The sequence below is a fragment of the Seriola lalandi genome, unplaced genomic scaffold, assembly GCF_002814215.2.
Source record: "Seriola lalandi dorsalis isolate HSWRI2012SDOR001 ecotype SW California unplaced genomic scaffold, Sedor1 jcf7180002054971, whole genome shotgun sequence".
In the NCBI taxonomy this organism is placed as follows: Eukaryota; Metazoa; Chordata; class Actinopteri; order Carangiformes; family Carangidae; genus Seriola; species Seriola lalandi.
In genome coordinates, this window is record NW_019525522.1 from 515,987 (window position 1) to 536,006 (window position 20,020).

The window sequence follows — 20,020 nt, forward strand, 5'->3', positions numbered from 1 at the left end:
TAGCATTTCAGCTTTCTTATATTGACTTGCAGCTGATGTTGGAATCAATGCTAAAATCTTATCGATTACTTTGAGAGCAATACATTGATTTGCCCCATCTGCCGTTTTACTGTAGGGAGTGTAGAGAAGTGCAGTGCTTGGTATCATGACATGTTTTATATCTTGTTCCAGAAGCAGTGATTAAGCTTTTACAATCATGGCCGAAATCTTTATCTCTGTAATAACCTGTGTGAGGAAATACAATTAGTGGACTCTGTGTCGTCGAAGTCATGACTGACAAACTCATTTTGATATTGAGATTAAACACTGAAGCTGTTTTAGTGTTATACTATATTAGTATTTCAAATGGAAAGATTTTTGTTAAATCTACTTTTGCCAGTGTGGCATCTTTTGGACAGTTTTTCAGTCGCCTTTCAATTTACTGAAGTGCTTTGAAAATACAGCTAGAGTTACCACTAAGGAGAAAAAAGTCAGGAAATATTGTGCAACAAAGTCCTGAAGTGAAAGAAAGAACGGATAAGAAATGATCAGGAGTCAGGTACAGTGCTGTTAGGTTATATAATCACTTGGATCAGTTTGGATCTGAATGCAAAGCTGCGCCTGGTTTGGCTTGACAAATGACTGCATTATGGGTGGCATCCAAAAGTTGTATTAGAAGTATCCTGATTAGTTTCTCTGCTAGACGAAGTGAGGTTGAGAAACTGGAAGATTAAGCACACTTACCAACTCACCACTTGAACAAAAATGTGATTAGAATTCCAGTTGAATGAATTTTAATAACGTAAAGGTGAGTATACATTATTTAAAGAAGTAGTTCCTGTGAGGGAGGTTACAAGTGGGGAATATTCGAAATTGGAAATTGGAGAAAACAGAAATGCCGAGAGTAAAATTCTTGCAATATTAAAACAAAAGCTAAGACCTCCTTAACAAATGTACTCATTGAATCTATCATGACTGTTGTAAGGAGCTTACTTAACTCTGAGAACAATACAAGAGTTTAATAAGCTTTCTTTTTTCGCCTGAGTGAAAATAGCTGTATTTCAAATGAGAAAGCTGGAAAGTCCGATTATAGAGGGCTGAGTCAGAAAGACTGTTTCACAGCTGCATGATGGAAAGTCAGCTTCAGTGCTCTGCCAGTACAATAATCATAAATCACATATCATACCAAGACTGATTTGTCACTTTCATGCTACTTTTGCCTAAAATGATAGAAATATGGTGTTTCATGCAGATAGGGCACCAAAGATCCTCCAGTGATTTTAGACAAAAAAAGTCATGACTTTGTTATTTCATGATGCAGACAGAGACACCTTGAACACATAAGGCTTCAGGTTCTGATTGATTGACGTTCTGTTGTACAGTATGTTGTCCCTGAGGCTGCTTGGAGAATATTTCAACCTTTTATGCTTTTCAAATCAATAGAAGAGCATTTACAAGCTATCTTTTATTGTCTTTTGATAATTAAAAGTCCCATATTTTTTCAGTGTTTTATTTGAAGTGTTGATCCATAAGAAGACATATTTGTGGTTTTAAGAACCAAAAATTGTCTCAATGTAGTTTTACATCTGCAAGAGGCGAGGCTCTGAGCCTCTCTTCTGATTGGCCGACTGTTTTCTGAGTGATATAATGAAAGTATAGCAGATTTCAGGTAAACACACAGAGAAACCAAATCCTGCAGGGTTGGATCCTGGGTCCAGGTGGGTGGGGCTTGCAGCATCGCTGAGAGCAGTGGCTGCTCTGTTGTGACATCACAAAGTTACAGAAGTCCTGACGGCTGGTTTTAAGGCTCAGTTTCTGAATACAGGCTGTGTGCATTTCTCTGTGGACTGAGGCTTTGACACTTTGATAGTATTAATATAGAAGCTAGACCTGATCTATAATCAAACAACACATGGACATCTACCATTGGACTATATGGGAAGTTTTAAAAGAATAGTTCAACATTTTGGACAATATCCATATTCATTTATTGGCAGAGAGTTAGATGAGAAATCAATAGCTTATAGCACAAAGACAGAAACATATCTTATTTATACAGTATACCATATATCTTGTTTGTTTAATCCATGCAAAAACCTAATGATAAAATTGACAATTTGTCATTTTGTGAGTGGTTATGTTCAGGACAATATCTTGTCTTGGACCGGTAATGAGTAGCAGACCCAAGTCACAAGACATTGGTTTTCTAGAAGGTTTGCACAGAGAAAGTATTTGATATCAGATAATATAATTAGGCTCCAGTTCAATAAGTGATTTGCAGACCAGTAGCAGTATTTTGAAATTGATTCTCTTAATTACTGAAAGCCAATACAAAGACTTAGGTGTTGTATGTTCCTATTTCTTTGTTTGGTTTGAACTTTGGTGGCTGCATTTTGAACAAAATATTTGAAGTTGCTCAGGAGCTTTCTTTGATGGACCTGAGAGAATAGTTTAAGCTGCTCAAGATGTGTGGATTAAAGTTTAGAGATCCTGTTTAGATAGGAGTCCTCTTAGCAAGTATACTGCTAAAATTTAAAACCTAATCCAAGCAAACACCCAAATGTCTGGCCTGACTCAGACTTCAGTTTTCTACAAAGACTTATTGTCAGTGTTGTCAGCATGAGTGTGGTAATTAATGAAGTTGTTGAAAATCTGCCTTAATGGCCACAGGCGTGCATCGAACAGGAGGGGGCAAGTGGAGATAAAATAATTCTTACAAGTTGAACCTCAACCAGTTTATAACAGAATCAGAGAGCCAAGCCTGCCTGGGTTTCAAACCTGTCCACCAATAAGGAGTGAGCAACTGTGTCAAAAGCAGCAGTGAGATCTAATAATAGCAGAATAGAATATTTTGCCTGAACAGTGTTGATTCCACTGACATTTAGGACCTTAATTAACTTTTCAATTCACATCTTTTTCTTAATGACATAAAAATATGAAATGTCTCATTTACTGTGGGAATACTGCTCAATACTGTGGAAACAAAAAAAGATTGTGAGGCATGTAACTTGTGAGTTGAAAACTAATGAGTGAGATTGTATCGGTAGTATTCCAGTACGGGTGTTATCCTTTCTGTGCAAATGCAAATGCTTCCTAAATTAATCCTGGAATATTTGCAGTATGTACCTATGTATGAAACAATGCAATGAACACAATGAGTTTGCAAATGACTTACTCAAGGCAGAAAAACATTTGAGAGAATTTTTTCTTGTGGGATTTCACAATTTGACAACCACTGGAGGAGAGAGACTCAAGCGGGAAGCAATGGAGCTGGAAAAACATGTTACAGCTCCCTTCGGGCCACGACACATTTGACATGTTTTATCTCAAAATCAAAGAAGTTGTAAGCCTACAGGACATCAGTCCTGTTGTCAGCCATGAACAGTCAGGCCTGATCATCCCTGATGTGCACTACCAGTCAAAAGATTTAGAAGACTCTTTCATTTTTCCAACTGAATTTTAAATTTACATATTTCAATGTCTTGTTTCTGACATTGAAGCTTTCCAAAAAATAAAAAACCAAAAAAAATTGGTGGACATTTTAAAAACAAGTAATAATTGAATCTTCAACATTGTTGAACCAAATTTCCACCTAAATTTTTGACTCACCTTCTGTCCAGTTAACACAACTACCAGCATCAAATATTTAATGCCACAGCATGTTGTAGAAAACAACAATAGCCTGTAGTTTTGTAATGGAGAAACACCCCAGTCCCACAGTGAAACGACCACTGTAGGCTGTTGGTAGTGCACGTACAGGTTCAGCCATCAAGGTGAACACAGGCTAAGATGTATGTCTGAATTTTGGTGGTTGTTTGTTGGGCTAAAATATTGCTGCAGAACTGAGAAGCTGGCTGAACTTCACTTGAACTTGCTTTGCATGGCAATGTGCTGTCAACGTCGAACAAAATAAGTTGCATATAAGACAGTGATTGGACAAACACCAATCTTAAAAAATGTGACTTGACACAATTTATGAATGACAGCTCATGGTCACCGCCTGCAGTGTCATGGCATGACGTGTTTCCTTCAGCAGCATGTGAAGCAGCAGCCTTAATGTGTCTCTGTGTGTGAGCAGATATCCATCACTACACACAAGTCAGAAATGATCTGTGTGAGATAACAGAGCAGGTGTAAGTGGTTGCAAATTGGATTGTTTTATTATGAAGTACATGGGTCATTTAATGAGTGTCTCTAGATGAGTTTATTTCAGTATTGAAGTAGATCTGTATGAATCACCCAAGCAGCAGTTTGATCCAACTAATTATCCCACTGAGTTGAACCACACACAACACATTTTGGACAATAAAAATATAATTGCTGATGGATAAACAGCACAGAGGTGGGCGAGTTGGAAATAGGTTGCGAGTCTAGTTTGGCCTGTGTGGTTGTGGTAGTTGCATCTCTTACACCATCTGTAAATAGTATCATGTTAAATAGATTTGGTGATGCAGAGGACATACTCCTGAGATTGAGAATCAGGGTCTGTTATTTTTGAATGGCATCACATGTTTCAAGGCCCTTTGTTTATGAGATACCCAGCTCAGAAACTTTGTCAGAAGTAAACATGTACATGTTGTTTGCACACTCCTGTAAACACACAGAATTCATTCTGGACATTTTAATACTTCTTACTCCAAAGCTGCTGTTTTAATGCATTTTACCCTCCTTCGTAGTCTCCACTGAGGAGCGGCGGCAGTGAGTGGTCGCTGTCAGAGCTGGATGTGTTGCTGCTGGCTGGCACCATCGGACACACTCTCAGCTTGGCGGCCAGCAGCTTCGTAGAGGAAGAGCATCAAACTTGGTACTTTCTGCTCAACACCCTCTGCCTCGCCGTCTTCCAGGATGTCTGTCGCAAGTACTTCAGAGAGAAGAACGGCTCAGGAGAAGAAGAAGAGCACATCCTCCCCTCCAAAGACTGCCGTCCCTCTGCTCACCCTAAGGCAGAGATTTGCTCAGAGAAGTGGCTAGCATTAGCCACACCGCCCTTCACTCTGGCCTGCTGCCGGCTGCTCCGCTCTCTCAACCAGACCGGGGTCCAGTGGGCTCATCTTCCAGACGTTGGACATTGGCTGAACAGGTTGGGTTTACCAGTCTTCTAAAATTATAAATATTATAAAAGTGCTACACAAAGCTGAATTAGAGAAACATGCAATAAGAGTTTCCATAACTATGGAACTCGAAAAAGGCCAATAGTAAATGAACAAGTTTATTTTCAAATAACTAATCATCAATAATATGGATGAATACAGATATTATTTAGAAAAGAGTATCAATAAATCAATAAATTGGGATATACAGTATGTTCATGAATTATTAAAACTAGTTCAGTTTCATATAGTAGCTGTTTTATTTGTTTATTTAATCGTATTAAAATGACTTTGTCTAAAGATTTTTTTCTCCGAATGGAAATTCTCTCATTGACATTTTTAATGTGACTTTTCATGACAGTGGTGATGTCACCAGTGCCCGCCTCCTCATCCCTCCAACTTCTACCAGATTAGCCAGCTAGCTCCTCTTAGCGGGACCAACAATGCCACAGTAAAGTTAAATCATGTTGTAAATACAGTGAACACACACAATAACTGACCTGTTATTTTATTAAATCTGAACTAACTGATTTTTTTGGACACTTAAGGACTGTACAACAACCTTTAACACAAATACATTAGCACAGTGCTGTTAAATTATCGCTTTTCATAGGTGATATGGTGAACGTGTTCATTCAACATCATTAATTTGGACTTGCGTTTCCTGCTACCTGGAAAAAGTAAGTCAAGTATTCATATATTCACTTAGTTTCCACCAACTCCCGAGGGATTTGTCTGGCACTTTAGCAGCTAATGCTTCACATGTGAAATGTCGTAGCTTTTTCACTTAAAACAACTGCCTGGAGGTGACGACGTCGAGAGCAATGAGCGTGAACCAAAACAATAAAGTTGTTAGGTGTAAAACCAAAACAATAAGCTGAAAGACGCTCTAAAGCCCCAAAGTGCTGAGAGGAACTGTAGGGTCAAGTGATAATTATCATCTGCTGTATTGATAATACACAAGTATTGAGCATATTCAAATCAACAAGGCTAGCAAGCCTAGCTAGGCAGCTGCGTTGGCCTGTGAACTTGAATTATATTACTAGGCATCAAAGCAAAGAGTGGGTGTTAACAGCAGCAGCTACCTGGTTGAGTCAGAATTACCTTGGTAGCATTATGATTCCTAAGATGTTCTCCAGGGGAAATATGCACCGCTGTTTGAATAACAAAAAGAACGGTGTGTCTCCATCTTTAGTATCTCTGAAGTCTTTGGAGTTCCTTATTAAACAACACAAAAGAGCAGGATATATGAAGTGTATCTGAAAGTGGAATTTAGTAGAAAAGCTGATTAATGTATGCATAAATCCTTCTGAGTGCACTTTCTCTTGTTACTCAAGACAAACATTACAGTTTTATCTCCACTGCTGGTAAGGCTCCACAAACAGCCTTCAGTATGTTGTTTGTTCTGACAAACAATATAAACAGTATTGTTGTGGGCTGTAATGAACATGGCGCTGCTTGCAGAGCTGAGGACTATTAGTCTTGTGCTATAGTGTACAGTATATTTGTCTTTTTTATGGGGATATGTGGGAACATGTAGGTGACAGGACATTACAAAAACTCATTTTCCACACAGCTGCAGGTTGAGGGTGAGTGAAGAAAAAAAAGATGTGGTGCAAAGCTGAGGTTTTAGTGCAGCACTGAATTGAATAGTCGTCTTTTACTGTTCCGATATTCAGGAATCACATGGGCATAAATTCATAATAAAAAGGCAGGGACACCAATTTGTCTGAAAACAGTAGCCCCCAGTGGACAAGACTGCAATGCAACGACAAGATGTTCAGTTTCCATTTGTCTCTCCACCAACATAAAAGAGATCAATGTAACAAGTTCATTCCTGCTCTCTGGGGAGTATTGAAAGCCATTATGGGAAATATAGGATCTGACCTGCTGGAGTAGCCATAGACGAGGCTGGATGAGTGACATACAGAGGGAAATTACACTTGATAACAAAATAATTTGCTCACAGACGCTGGAGGGAAGGTATAGGGTGTTAACGCTAAACAAGTGTGTTCCTCTGACAGAAATATTTTAAGTGCTGTTTGCTGACTGAGAAGCTGACATGATCTTCCACTTAGCATTTTTTAAAGTTTGAAAATAGAAGGGAAAATCTTTTGTGATTGCTCAGACTGTAGAAAAATGGTGATTTCTCTGTAAAACTGTGACTGTTTCAGAGCCATTAATATTCTGTCAAGAGCATGGGGCAGAGGGATTATGGTTTGTTCTTTAACATGCATCACATCGTGGAATAGAGATGTGGATTCTGACCTTTTCCCTGTCCAGCGTTGCCCTTTCTTCCTACCTGCACTGCCTGTTGCTTGGATAATGAGATCTAGGTAGCATTACGCCTCGTCTTGTCTCAAAGTACCCGACTTCCACTGCTGTCTGATCCAGCTAACAGCTAAATACACAGCTTCTATTCAACTTTGATATGTCCTTTGAGGTCTTATTTCCTGTCTGTGCTCAGCGCGGCGTAATTTCACAATTGAAGGTCCGTGACTCTTTAAAGTTTAAACTACTGCTGGTGGATATGACTGACAGTGTTTTATCTCATCAAAATATTCTCTGTTCCTCAGAAAATACTCCACTTCAAGGTTCAAGCTGTCTTTTTTTTTTTTTTGAATTACTGAATTGAAATCACCTAATTCATTTTCACGCCTCCTATATTGTGGAATAAAATAAGGAAATATATTGAAAACTGTTTACACAGGCATGTTAAATATGAATGAATTTCACTTTCAGATTTCAAAGAGCTCTTTCATATCAGTGCAGGGTTTTCTCTTCCCCTCATGACTGTCTATCTGTTGTGTTTCTCCAGCTCCGAACACAAGATGGTTCTTTCCCTGCTGGCTGCTTTCTGTTTGGTTCTCATCTACCTCCTGGTTCAAAGACGGTGCTCATGGGTCTCAAAGGTAGCCCTCGCCCTCGGACTTCTGGGTGTCTACAGCTACCGGGCGGCTGTCGACAATGTCTTGTTTCCCTGGCAACACTCTGGTCATACTATGTCCAAGTAAGTTTTTTATGGACCCCGGGACTATGAATTCATTCATCATGACAGTTGGCAAATTGCTGTCTCCTGTTAGTGAGCTGATTTAAAGTGCCAGCTTGTGCTGTGATGCAGCTGAGCGTGCAGGCTGCAGTGCTGCATGTGTCATCTGGGCCAAACACTCAGACCCACATCGCAGTAACTGTGATGACAAAGTGCTGTCCGTTTATTTTTGCTTTACAGTAAGTCTGCCCTGTCCACTGTACCCTCACCACCTAAATAATGAAATTAACAACATTTAAAGGCATCAGGCAATCTGTGATTTAAATTGGCAGCCAGTAAGAATTGCAGCAGTATCGACAGATCCCTTTCTCCTCCAACACAAGTCTCTGACGCAGCCAACCTCCCCACTCACTTCTCCTGTCCTCTGTACCTGATGAAAACAAAGTCACATTTTCACAACACAAAGCAGTAAGCTAGCTAATTAGAATAGAGATTGAACAGGGAAAATGAAGAGGTAATATATCACCATGCAGAATATTGGCATAATACTTTGGTAAATTTGCTTTTCATTTGTCTTGAAAATTAGTTGTTTCTTTTGTTTGGCTTTGTTTGCCAGAGCTGAGCAGTAAGAAGACCACGTGGAGCGTTGGGAAGTTTGTATACACTCCTGTGAGAGCCGCTACATGTGCAAAGTATAGCACAGGCTGGACAGTGAGTTTGAAATTAGAAATCTCAGCAGCTGTTAGTGCTTAATAGCATATAGAGCCATCATCAGGTCAAAATTATAAATGGTAAATGGACTGCACATAGCACTTTTCTAGTCTTATCGACCACTCAGAGCGCTTTACAGTGGAAGCCACGTTCGCCCATTCACACACACTTTCATACATCGCTTTTCCCTACACATATACCACTTTTTCTTATCATACATGTACATCCCACAAAATTATATTTGTCCTTTACGATGGTTTATGGCCAAATACCTGCAAAACTAATGACAGTTCCATCACCTTATCTGTAGTTCTTGTTTAGTTTTGTTATGTTTAGTGCACATTAGCATGCAAATACATTACGTAAACATGGTAAATACTGCATATTGTACAATATAACTGCTTGACATCAGCATGGTAGCCTTGTCATTGTGACCACGTTAGCATGCTGACATTAGCATTTAGCTCAAAGCACAGCTCTTTTTTTTTAATCCTCAGTTCATCTTGCCACCATTACAACAGTTTGGATTTATTAAACCCGCAGACGCAGGGAAACCCTCGAGGTGAATTCTCTTGGATAAGAATCTCCCCTCCTAGACCCTTCAGCCCTAATCAGGCATACCAACTTCATAATCGCATTCATTTTACACATGATAAAACATTTCATCTGATGCATAAGCCTTCAGCATCCAGTGTATTTGGGATATTTTTGTGTCCTTGAACTCAACCTGAATAATTAAAAGTCACATTTAATGTGTCCCTTAAAATATAGACTAGTAGTGTTGAAGTCTGAAGCCTCTTTACACTGTGTAAATCTAATCCTTCAGCACAGTCTAATGGCTGTTGTTAGCATTGTCCAAAAAAAGAGAGGAAATCGACAATCCTGCTGCTCTTAAATGTGTTAATTTTTTACTCTGCAGACTGTAGCTTGGCACAGAGTTATCTGCTACTAACCTCCGTCAGAAAATAATGAGTGTGCAGGGCTGCACACAGTTCTCCTGTCTAGTTTTCCTGACCTCCCTTCATCCAGCACCAGTACCTGGCCTCCCCTAACCTTTCCTGTTCTCCTTGGCAGCCTCTCCTACTTGCTCACCTAATTAAAAGCTCAACCTCTCACCCTTACCCATACAAAGACACCTGAACTAAAGCCATGCAGGGACCCCGGCTCCTTTTGACAAACTGTATGATTGACAAGGCTGACGGTTGACCCAGCCCTTCAGCTTTTTCTTCACACCTCAATGAGTTGATCATTAAGGTGCTCCACCTCAAGGATTTATTTTAGATTTACTCCACACTGTAACTTCTTGGGCAAAGTCTTTATACTGTATGCCTAAGACCAACTTCAGTCTTGTGCAATTGTACTAAAATAGTGCTTTGATTTTAGTTTAATGTAGCTTGCAGCTGCTGAGTTGTTGAAATCAAGCACTGTGGTAAATTTCCCATGGGTCTGATTTTTTTTTTTTGGTTGGGTATTTTTAAAGAACCATAAAGTTGAATTTATGATTATTTTAGATACAATATCAAAGCAGTTTCTCTTTCTCTGAAGTGAAAAAAGCCCCAAAATGTTGCACTTTCTCACTTTCTAGCTGCTGTGCTTTTCCCTTCACACTATAATGTGAATATAAAAAGGAATGACTTTGTATAATGACCCTTTTTAAAGTCTGCTCTTCCTGGGTTACTCTTTCTGTGTTTTTATCAGAGTAAAACCTTTTGACAACTCCCCGGTCCCCTCCTCGGCTTCCCTTTGTACCAACTGCCTAATTGCGCTGTTGCATCTTTCAAAATGGCTAATGGGGTTGAGAACAGCCAACGTTGCTCACTTTAAACGGTTCAAAGAGTTACTTGGATTGATGTCACAGTGGATACGGTTTACTTCCCGCTGTCTGTTTCCCTCTCTCCTGCGGACACCGTTCCTTATGGCATCAGAAAATGAACCTAAAAATAGACTAGCAGTCAACTGACAGGGCAAGCATGTGCTTTGCATTATTTCTATTGAGTAGGATATTGAAAGAACCCTCAATACTACCTGAGCACTAACAGCATAAAACATCTATAAGGCAAGATACAATCAATTTACCATAAAAGATGAGGCAAATTAAATTTTGTGAACAAGTGTTCAGGAAGTAGCTCAACATCAAAGCAGCCGGCTGAGGGCCAGACCTGTCTGAGCCTGTATGCATCACAGCCATCCCCCTTCTGACTTTATGGCACATTTTCTACCAAACATAAAGCCACAAAGAAGCGTTTACAATGTTTATGTTTTCATTTGTGTGTCTGTGGGCCTCACACCTGCGCAAAACATGACCTATTTTACCATGTACTGCTTTATCTAGAAAGGGGCTGTTGTGCAGGTTCCCAATTTAAAAATATTCATGCATGCCGATCCCGCTTAAAAATGGAAATGTATTCAAACTCGTCTCAAAACACCTGTGAACCCCTGCCACACACACACACGCACGCACGCACGCGCGCATACACATAGTCAAAGAGAGAAACACACACACACGGAATTCAGTTTTCGGTTTTATTACCCAAGAGGTAAAGTATTTTATGATCCTGTTTTAAAAGCAGTTCTGTGTTGGTACAATATATCAGTGGTAACATTTAACAAATTATTATCCTCCACTGACTTCAAAGTATTGTTCACAAAACTGCTTTTGTCTGTGCTTTATCTTTCTACATCACGCTGCTGTTTCACAAAAAAAAAAAAAAAAAGGTGCTTTTTAATCAAACATAAAGCTGAAGGAAAAGAGACATCAACACATGCTGCCAGCAACACAGGTATCGATCTAGTGCTTTGTTGTGTAATTAGATGTTTTATCTGTTACCATTGTTTTAAAGTCTTCCACTTAGTCTCAGTGGCATTTCAATAGTTGCGACTTAGACATGCTCAGCTGTGTCCCACAGAAAAGGCCGGGGCTCAGACGAAGTGGGCAGACCCTCCTCGCTCTCAGGCGTCTGCTTCAAAGCTTTTCCTCTGGCAGCGAATTACTTGTTTTGGTTGATTTACTGTAAGTGTTAGCCTGATGCAGGTGATTGATGAAGGGGATACACCAAACATGTTGAGGGGATTAGATGTAGTCTTACCTTTTCTTATTCACTTGCTGGAACACCGGCGCTTGTTTCCAAGGTAACATTATATCCAGGCAGCTCCTGTGTACCACAGCTTGACAAGCCACTATTTTCTGTCCACTGTCACTACTATTAACATTACACAATGCAGCAAATAAGGTTCGACTGGTCATGTAATGTGCAGGATTCTCTAAGGCTTTAAAGCACCTGAACGCCCAGTTGAAGTATGAAGGTGTATGTGTATGTGTATGTGTGTGTGTGTGTGTGTGTGTGTGTGTGTGTGTGTGTGTGTGTGTGTGTGTGTGTGTGTGTGTGTGTGTGTGTGTGTGTGTGTCTGTGTGTGGTTTATTGGATTTAATTGACAAGGACAACATAACCATGCAAACCCCCCAAACTGTCTTAATTTCCTTAGATTCAGGTCTTTCTAAATTTTCATTGGTGCAGATTATGACCCTGGCTCAAGTGGCCACAACAAAAGGGAGACACACTGTGGTTAAGATCAATAAAGAATATTTTTATTAAACCTATTTAAGCTCAATCAGTAGTGTGTGGTGTGCACGAGTGAGGTAGGACTTAAAGTATATGCACATATAGCACACTGGGTGCCACAGGTGTTCCAGGTGTACCAATCAGCTACCTGCAGACAAAGGGACACAGATTAGTAAAAGGACCCCAGGGATTATCACAGTGAATAAAAGCACAGAGCTGTGTTCATGGCATGTACGGTACTTTCTGTGCACAATCCCACAATGCAGTGCGTCACACTTTAAATATGTGAGAATTACATGTAAAATGATGATGAGTCATGAGTGTTTGAAATCTCACTGTAGATCACTGCTCGCTATAACTGAGCTACTGAGTGTCTGTTATAATGGGAATACTAAATGAGTGAACGAGGGAGCGATTTTGTGACGTCGCCAGTGATGTTCCTCTTTCCTCACCTCTTTCCCACCAAGGCCCCTCCCACTTGAAACAAGAGACAAGAGCTGATAGAAACACATACAAAACATTAATCTCTCATGTGAAATGACCAACTGCTCTAACCCCTGGGGAAAATGATATGTCCATGCAGGAGCCCGTCGCTCATACTAAGAAGCTGAGGGAGAGAATTTGGTTTCAGGATTTTTAATAATATCGATAATCCCTTAAATAAAGTTATGATAATGTGTTCATTATGAAAGAGATACCAGAGAGAATCAGTGTGTGAGTGAGTGGGATGAGTGGAATGTGTTTCAAACACATTTTTAGTCATTTTTAATGTAGACTCACCTGACTAAATAAACTGATTAATAAATGCATTCAGGCTACAGTATTACTGTATCTGCTTTAATGAATGTTTAATGAGCTGCCTTGTTTTATTAATCTGATAGTGGCACAGTGATAGTGAAACAGAACCGAAAACTTGACTCTCTCCAGTGAATTCTTCTCGAATCCACAAGAAATCTCGACAAATGATGCTAAAAAATGCACCCTGAGCATTGTTCTCTATGATAAATGTGCTCCGCTGTAAGACACAGCTGAGCACCATTATCACAACAACTTTGGCCTCTTCTTTGTTATTGTTCTGCAATAAGACTGGGCTCACTGTGACCTCGGTCAGTGCTAGGTGGTCTGAACTGCAGCCTGCCAAACGGCAAAGAAGGACTTTTAAAAAATAACAACAATATATCTGAGGAGGGTTGATAGGATTGACGTCTTGTACTAATGAGTTAACAATTACACTAGCTGCTGTCTGACTGGAGTTTCAAGACACTTTGCGCACCACCAACAAATACAAATGCAGCATTATTAACCCAACATTTGCCATAGTTATATGTTGCGATCACTCTGTTGGAAAAGTGTGACTTTATTGTTTTTGTCTCGTACAAGCCACAGTGCTTGACGTGGACATAAGGGACATGAGGGGTGGCAGGAGTCTTTTTTTAGTGTTATTGCAGTTCCTGCTGCCTGCTGCGTGTCTGGAGAGTTGGATGGTAATCATAGATTACATAATAATACCTTAGCTCTATGACTAGTCTAATTTGAGTAGGTTTTTTGAGGAATCTGTTAGTTGCAAAGCTGTGTCATTTACACTTTTTACTCTAGAGAGAAAGTGTGATTTACTATGATCAGGAGAAGCTTAGAATAACAGCAGCTACTTTTTGGGGGGCTGCAAATAGACAGCAATTGGCCTTTATTTCTTATACAAGGAGGAGAGCTTGTGCTTTCTGCTTTGAAAATGTCAAAGCAAACAAGATGCTTTTCAGCACTCAGAATTTTGCATGCCACAGTGTTGGGAAAAATGTTTATTGTTTCAGGCTGATGTGGATTAGTCCTGCAGTCTTTCAGAGTACACAGGTTTCAGAAGGGAAGCCATGTAAATCTCATAATTTTTTTTCCTCGTCCTTCTTCCCCAGTGTAAAGCATAGTTGTAAGATAACAGCCACATTAAGAGCGTGACACAATTCTGGTTGTCAAGCACAAACACGTAGGAAAAAACAGAAAGATTAGGTAGTCATTCTGTCGATTTTTCCACCCCACACACTAGTTAACAAGTAAGGCCGGCAGCTCAGATCCATCACTGTCCTCGCATAAAATCAAATCCAGGCCAGGATTTTCCGCTTTTCCTTTGCATAAAATAATGATGAATACAATCCCTGCCATATTGTTCGGGGAGTTGTGAATAATAAAGAATAGTGCTGTATGGAGCACATTACTCTGCTCCTTTCTTCTGTTGGAACAGGTTTCCATAAAAAACACACTGATTAATAATACATGTCCAATACTTGCTCAACTCCTTCAGGGTCAGCTATTATCCTGTAGTACTCTTCAAGCTTTGACTGCATCCTGCTGCAAAAGAAATGTCCTTTTTACTCTGTGATTACTTTTGACTGAAATGAAACATGTTTCTAATGTCTCACTTTTGAGATTTTCTAAATGTGTAAATAGCTTTTGAACAGCGACTCTTTGAAAATATCACCAGCAGCTACTTTAAATGAATATTGGATACAATTCTGAATATAATCCAGGTTTTTGTAGTCAGTAGGTGTACTGTACTCCTGATGCCTGGGATAATCTTCACATGTTTGAGGAGAATACAATTAAAAACATCGGTTTCCTCAGGCTGTAACTCCCTGAAAATTCAGCAGCTCCCTGAACTTCATTAGCTCTTAATGCTCTTCATTCCTCCCCTATCCATTACTAAACAGGATAAATCAGCCTGTCACTGCCACAGCTCGTACCATCCTTTTGTTGTCTGTTTTTTTTATTTTATTTTTTTTATTGTGGCGTAATTAACTCATTATCCTTTTTTGGACAGATATTAAAAACTGTACGTTAATTCAAGAGCAGATTTGAGGAAAAAAGTGTTTTCATTTAAGTTTCACTGGATAAGAGCATATGCTGAATGCCTGAAAATGGAAATTAGACTAAATGTAATTGCCTTCATAATCGAAAGCACTTTTCCTTTAAAACTTCAATTTGGGACTTTTTGCGCATATAAATTATTGATAGTTGGAAAAGGATTTTTGTGGAGTAAGCCTTTTAGAAAGAGAAGAGCCTCATGCAAACTTTCTTTTAACCTTCTAGTAACTTCAGACTTTAGACGCAGACTCACTGTTGTACGGCACATTATAGGCCATCTTTCAATCTGTATTAAATGTTGTTGACGTGCATTCATATCTTACATAACTTACATTCTCAGAAAAACATTAAGGTGGAAACCTTCTTTTTACTGAACTTGTTGCATTAATTGCTGGAGAAAAAGAGGTCAAGTCCGCTAGAAGGAACATTGGATCAAAATAAGTTCTTGTGAATAGAAAACGCTGAGTTGCCAGGTTATTAGACACAGTACGTGAAGCTTTACAGTCTAATACTGCAGTAAATCCTCCTTCATGAAGGTTATAATGCTCAGTTTTTGTTGAAACTGTTTTAGCGAGGTGATGATGATCGTTTGGAGATTGTAGTTTGTGGTGCTGTTGTTGCTGTTGTATTGCAATATACTGAGAGGTGTGTGTGTCCCCCCCCCGTTACATCATTGAGGGTAGGCTCAATATCAGAAGCCTCACCTCACATACATCATGGAAGAGTTATTCAGGGACATTGAGCATTTTGAGCGTTTCACCACTCAAAATTCAAAATACTCTCCTGTTTTACCACAGATATTATGAATATAAACAAACCTGTTACTTCAACCTGAAAAACATTTGATATATTTGGATTATGGTATAATGGATTATGCCTTTAAAAGTAAAACATCTATCTATCTATCTCTCTCTCTCTCTCTCTATGTCCTACATAAGAAAAAATACAGGCTATATATTTTGCTCAGGCTGTTGTATGATTATGCATTTATAAATGAGTGTGTTTCTACAAATGCATTTTTGAAATGTCCAGGAGGAGAAGCAAACCTGCTGTAATGTAATAATAACAGTAGTAGGAGCGTTGTGGCCGTGGCTGCAATACATCAGTGAGTTTTGACATTTCACAGTCTTTAATAGCAACGGACTAAAATTACACCTGTAAAAGTTTTTTACCATTCCAGGGCAGCAGTTGTAAAAATCCTTCTGTAACCTTCAAGAGCAGCCGGTAGTCGGGATCTTTTCACTGCCACTGTTGCTATCCTGTTTTATTATTACCCTTAACTATTTACGATCTGTCGCACTCAATTTAAAAAAGAGGGTTTTGATCAAATGTCACACAACCTCAAAATGTACCAAAATATGTTACTACGCTGTTTCTCAAATTATAATGATGCAGAACCAACCACAACAGACAGAGTGATGGGTGCGAGAAAGTCTGTTTTCCTGAGGCGATTCATTCTGTCTTCCAGTCTCACACCTTTAATTATTAATGTTACATTGACACACTGCATACCGAATGAAAGAGGGGTTATGAGCTACAGAAATATAAGGAATCCTGTCTAACAAGAGACAGGGATATGAAATTAATTAAAGCAGTGAACTTTGAAAACCTATTATAACAAAGGCTCTCGCTGACATATACAGAAACACAGTCAGGTATTTTAGGCTGTAGATCAATTCTCATCTGTCATATTAGAAAATGTCTAAATATGAGCTATTGTTTTGAGCCTTATACTTCCTTCTTTGCACTCCTGCTGCTGCTGGTGATGTGAATGCTTGTTTTGGTTCTGTTAACAAGTTTGATTTGATTTGGCTCTTGTCACTTGTTTTACAGCTTCTGTTGACAGCTTTATTTGATAAGAAGAATTATTTTTTCATTTATCATTCAGTATATAAAACCTACATTAAATCATTCGTCTAATGTCCCAAAACCTATCTGTGGATATTTAACTGCGAAATGCATGAACAAGTACAGCACGACTGCCAGAATCCACATCCCAGAGTCACGTACCACAATTACTTGAATATTGAACGCAGAGATTTGTGGGGGAAAATCAATACTGGCTTACTGCAAATGCAAAAATGACACAGTCTGGAATCTTTCTCTTCTAGGGGAACAGTGGAGGCACGCTTTGTTTATGTCTTCGTTTTGGGCATCCTCTTCACGGGCACCAAGGACCTGCTGCGATCCCAGATCATCACAGCAGATGCCAAACTGAAGAGCAGGGGATTGTGGGAGATTTACAGCGGCTTGGTTTTGTTGGTTTCGCTGTTGTTTCGAGCTCACAACCTGCCAGTGCTGTGCTGCTGCCTGTTGATCCAGACGCTCATGGCTCAGTTTATCTGGAAGAAACTCCACTACGACGCAGCCCAGACCACCATCATGCACTACTGGTTTGGACAGGCCTTCTTTTACTTTCAGGTAAAGAACAATGATCACGTCAGCGGTACCGTACGTCTTAACTACGTGTGCTAAAGAGTAATTCAACTGGAAAGCTCTTTTTGTTGCACTTGTAACCACACCCAGCAGTGATGTCACAGGCTCCTGGAGTACACCTGTACATCACTGCTGCCAGGTGACAAGTGAAACCACTTCAGTTACTCTTTTAGTGATGTAGAGTCTGTATGTATTTGTATTCTGAACATCATCAAATGTTTCCTGAGTTGTTGCTGTTTCCTCTAAGGCCAGGAACACACTGGATGCGTGGCGTGAGCGTGACAGCTGCGGCATTTTAGTGATGTTTTCTGCCAAAAAATAAATCAGTAATTGATTTATAATGAAAAGAAATCCACGCTCGTGACGGAGGCAGTGTGTCCCCCGCGTGACTAACCGCAAAACCTCAAAGTAAAATTTCCCCACAGTGTTGCTAATGCATATTATCGTTATTTAAATCTTCAGATTAATAATAATAGTAGTAATATGAACGGGTGCAGCAGTGAGGAGCTTAAAGTGGGCTTGACACCTGAACGTTGCCTTGGATACACGTCAATGCTGGCATGGCAGTAGTGGGCTCACAGGTTACAGCAGTTCACCAGCTCTTCCAGATGTACAAGTCCGTGACTGTGTGAGGTGAGCAGGGCCTTGTGTTGAGATACTGTTTGTTTCTTAAAAGTCATGTCAGACCCATCGGGGTCCCGACATGGTGCATGGTTGTGGGTGATTTAATGACTTTACTCGATGTATCGCGGCTTGTTCCACGTGCGCTGTAGTAAATGATTATATCGTGAGTTAATCATCATGTAATTGTTTTAAGTCGCAAGCCTGAAATTGGCTTTGGCGTTTCGCTGCTCCCGCTCTCAACCATGACTCTCTCCCTCTCACAAACAACGCACACCCCCCGCCCATCCAGAAAACTCTCCTGGGTGCGTGTGTGTGATGTAGGTGAGGCGTGTGTGTTTTTGTATCTGGAGCGGAGGGAACTGCAGAGAGCTAAAGAAGTGAAGCGCCGAAGAGAGTTTCTACATGTTCAGAAACGCTAATTGAAGATGGAGGCGGCTGAATGCACCTTGTTGGTGCTTTGAGCTCTGTTTTAGTCAGGGGTCAGATATAACTTGGTTCTGGTTTCCCTCTCTGTGCACGCAAATGTGAAATTGTTCCAATAGAAGCCACTAATGAATTACCAGTAAACAAGCATGTTTTAATGCAGATACGTGTTGCAGGGACTATAATCATAATGCTGGTGTGATTTGTGCATCAAAAGACATTTGAAAATATTGAAATAAATATTGTGCAACCTAGCAATATTATTTTTAGGCCATATCGCCCTGCCCTAATGTCTCTGGCTGAACAACAGTTGTCTTTGTAAAGGCAGGTGGCACTGTGGCAGGTCCCTAACAGGTGGTTTGTGGGTACTGTAGTTCTAGTTTGCTCTTCGTGGGAATTTGTTGACACTAAGAAAAAATTGAATTTCACCCATTATATCCATTTAAGCTTTTAATCTCTCCAAAACAAGCTTGACTTTAGTCTGGACCAGTAGAACCAACCGAGCAGTTAATCCATAACACAAGTCTTGCTGTTGAAAACAAATGATTAACAATTACGGGTTTACAAATTACAGCCATTTTAACTTCAACACCGATTGGTGCTGACACCACAAGGACAGAGGTGTGGGGCCGTGTATCAGAGCTAAGATCGCCACCGCTCACTTCAGCAAAAGGAAGTTCACAGAACAACAGAAAAGTTTTTTTTGTCTGATTGTAACAGACACCTAATTTAACGCTGTGACACAGAGTGTAGCAACGTTTAGGAAAGCTATAACCACTGATAAAGGGTACTGTAATAGGTGCGTTCTGGGCAAAGGAAGTGTTTGTGTTTAAATTATATTACTTTCATCCAGCGCTGGCATGAAGACCAACTGGACTAGTTGTTTCCTGGGGATGTGTTATGGTGTTATGAGCCATGAATGATCCTCAAAGGCAGATATGATACCTGCCGTTTGATTTAACCTCCACCCAGGACACATATTTGGTTAGCAGCTGTGTATTGTTGTCAACACTGAACTTCCACATCGCTAACAATTTAATAACCCTCATAACCTTTGGGTCATTAATACTGTGATGGGCTCGGGAATAGACCGCCACCAGACAATTTTCAGACTAACCGCCCAGGCATGTAATTACAGACCTTTGAGTAATAATGTTCTCAACAAAGCTGTAACCACAGTGGATCTGTAAAGCTGCGACATATGTGATTTAAAATTGCTGCACTGAAACAAAAACTGTTGTCATGCAGAACAATCAAAATTATGCTGAATTAAAATCTAATCAGCGAGTACAGTTACAGCTGATCAGGGACCTCTGGGTTGTAAGATATTGCTGCAGAGTCTAGAAAGTGGGCTC

The 20,020-nt window shown here is 39.9% G+C and overlaps 1 protein-coding gene across 1 annotated transcript in view; it reads left to right on the plus strand.

The window, feature by feature from the left end:
• The window catches only part of pigg (phosphatidylinositol glycan anchor biosynthesis class G (EMM blood group)), a 58,081-nt gene that overhangs the window by 24,736 nt on the left and 13,325 nt on the right, over nt 1-20,020 (plus strand). The window contains exons 9-11 of the mRNA XM_023395976.2: nt 4,656-5,059; nt 7,888-8,079; nt 17,294-17,603. Coding sequence (XP_023251744.1) covers nt 4,656-5,059; nt 7,888-8,079; nt 17,294-17,603 — 906 coding nt within the window. The remainder of the gene's footprint in view (nt 1-4,655; nt 5,060-7,887; nt 8,080-17,293; nt 17,604-20,020) is intronic.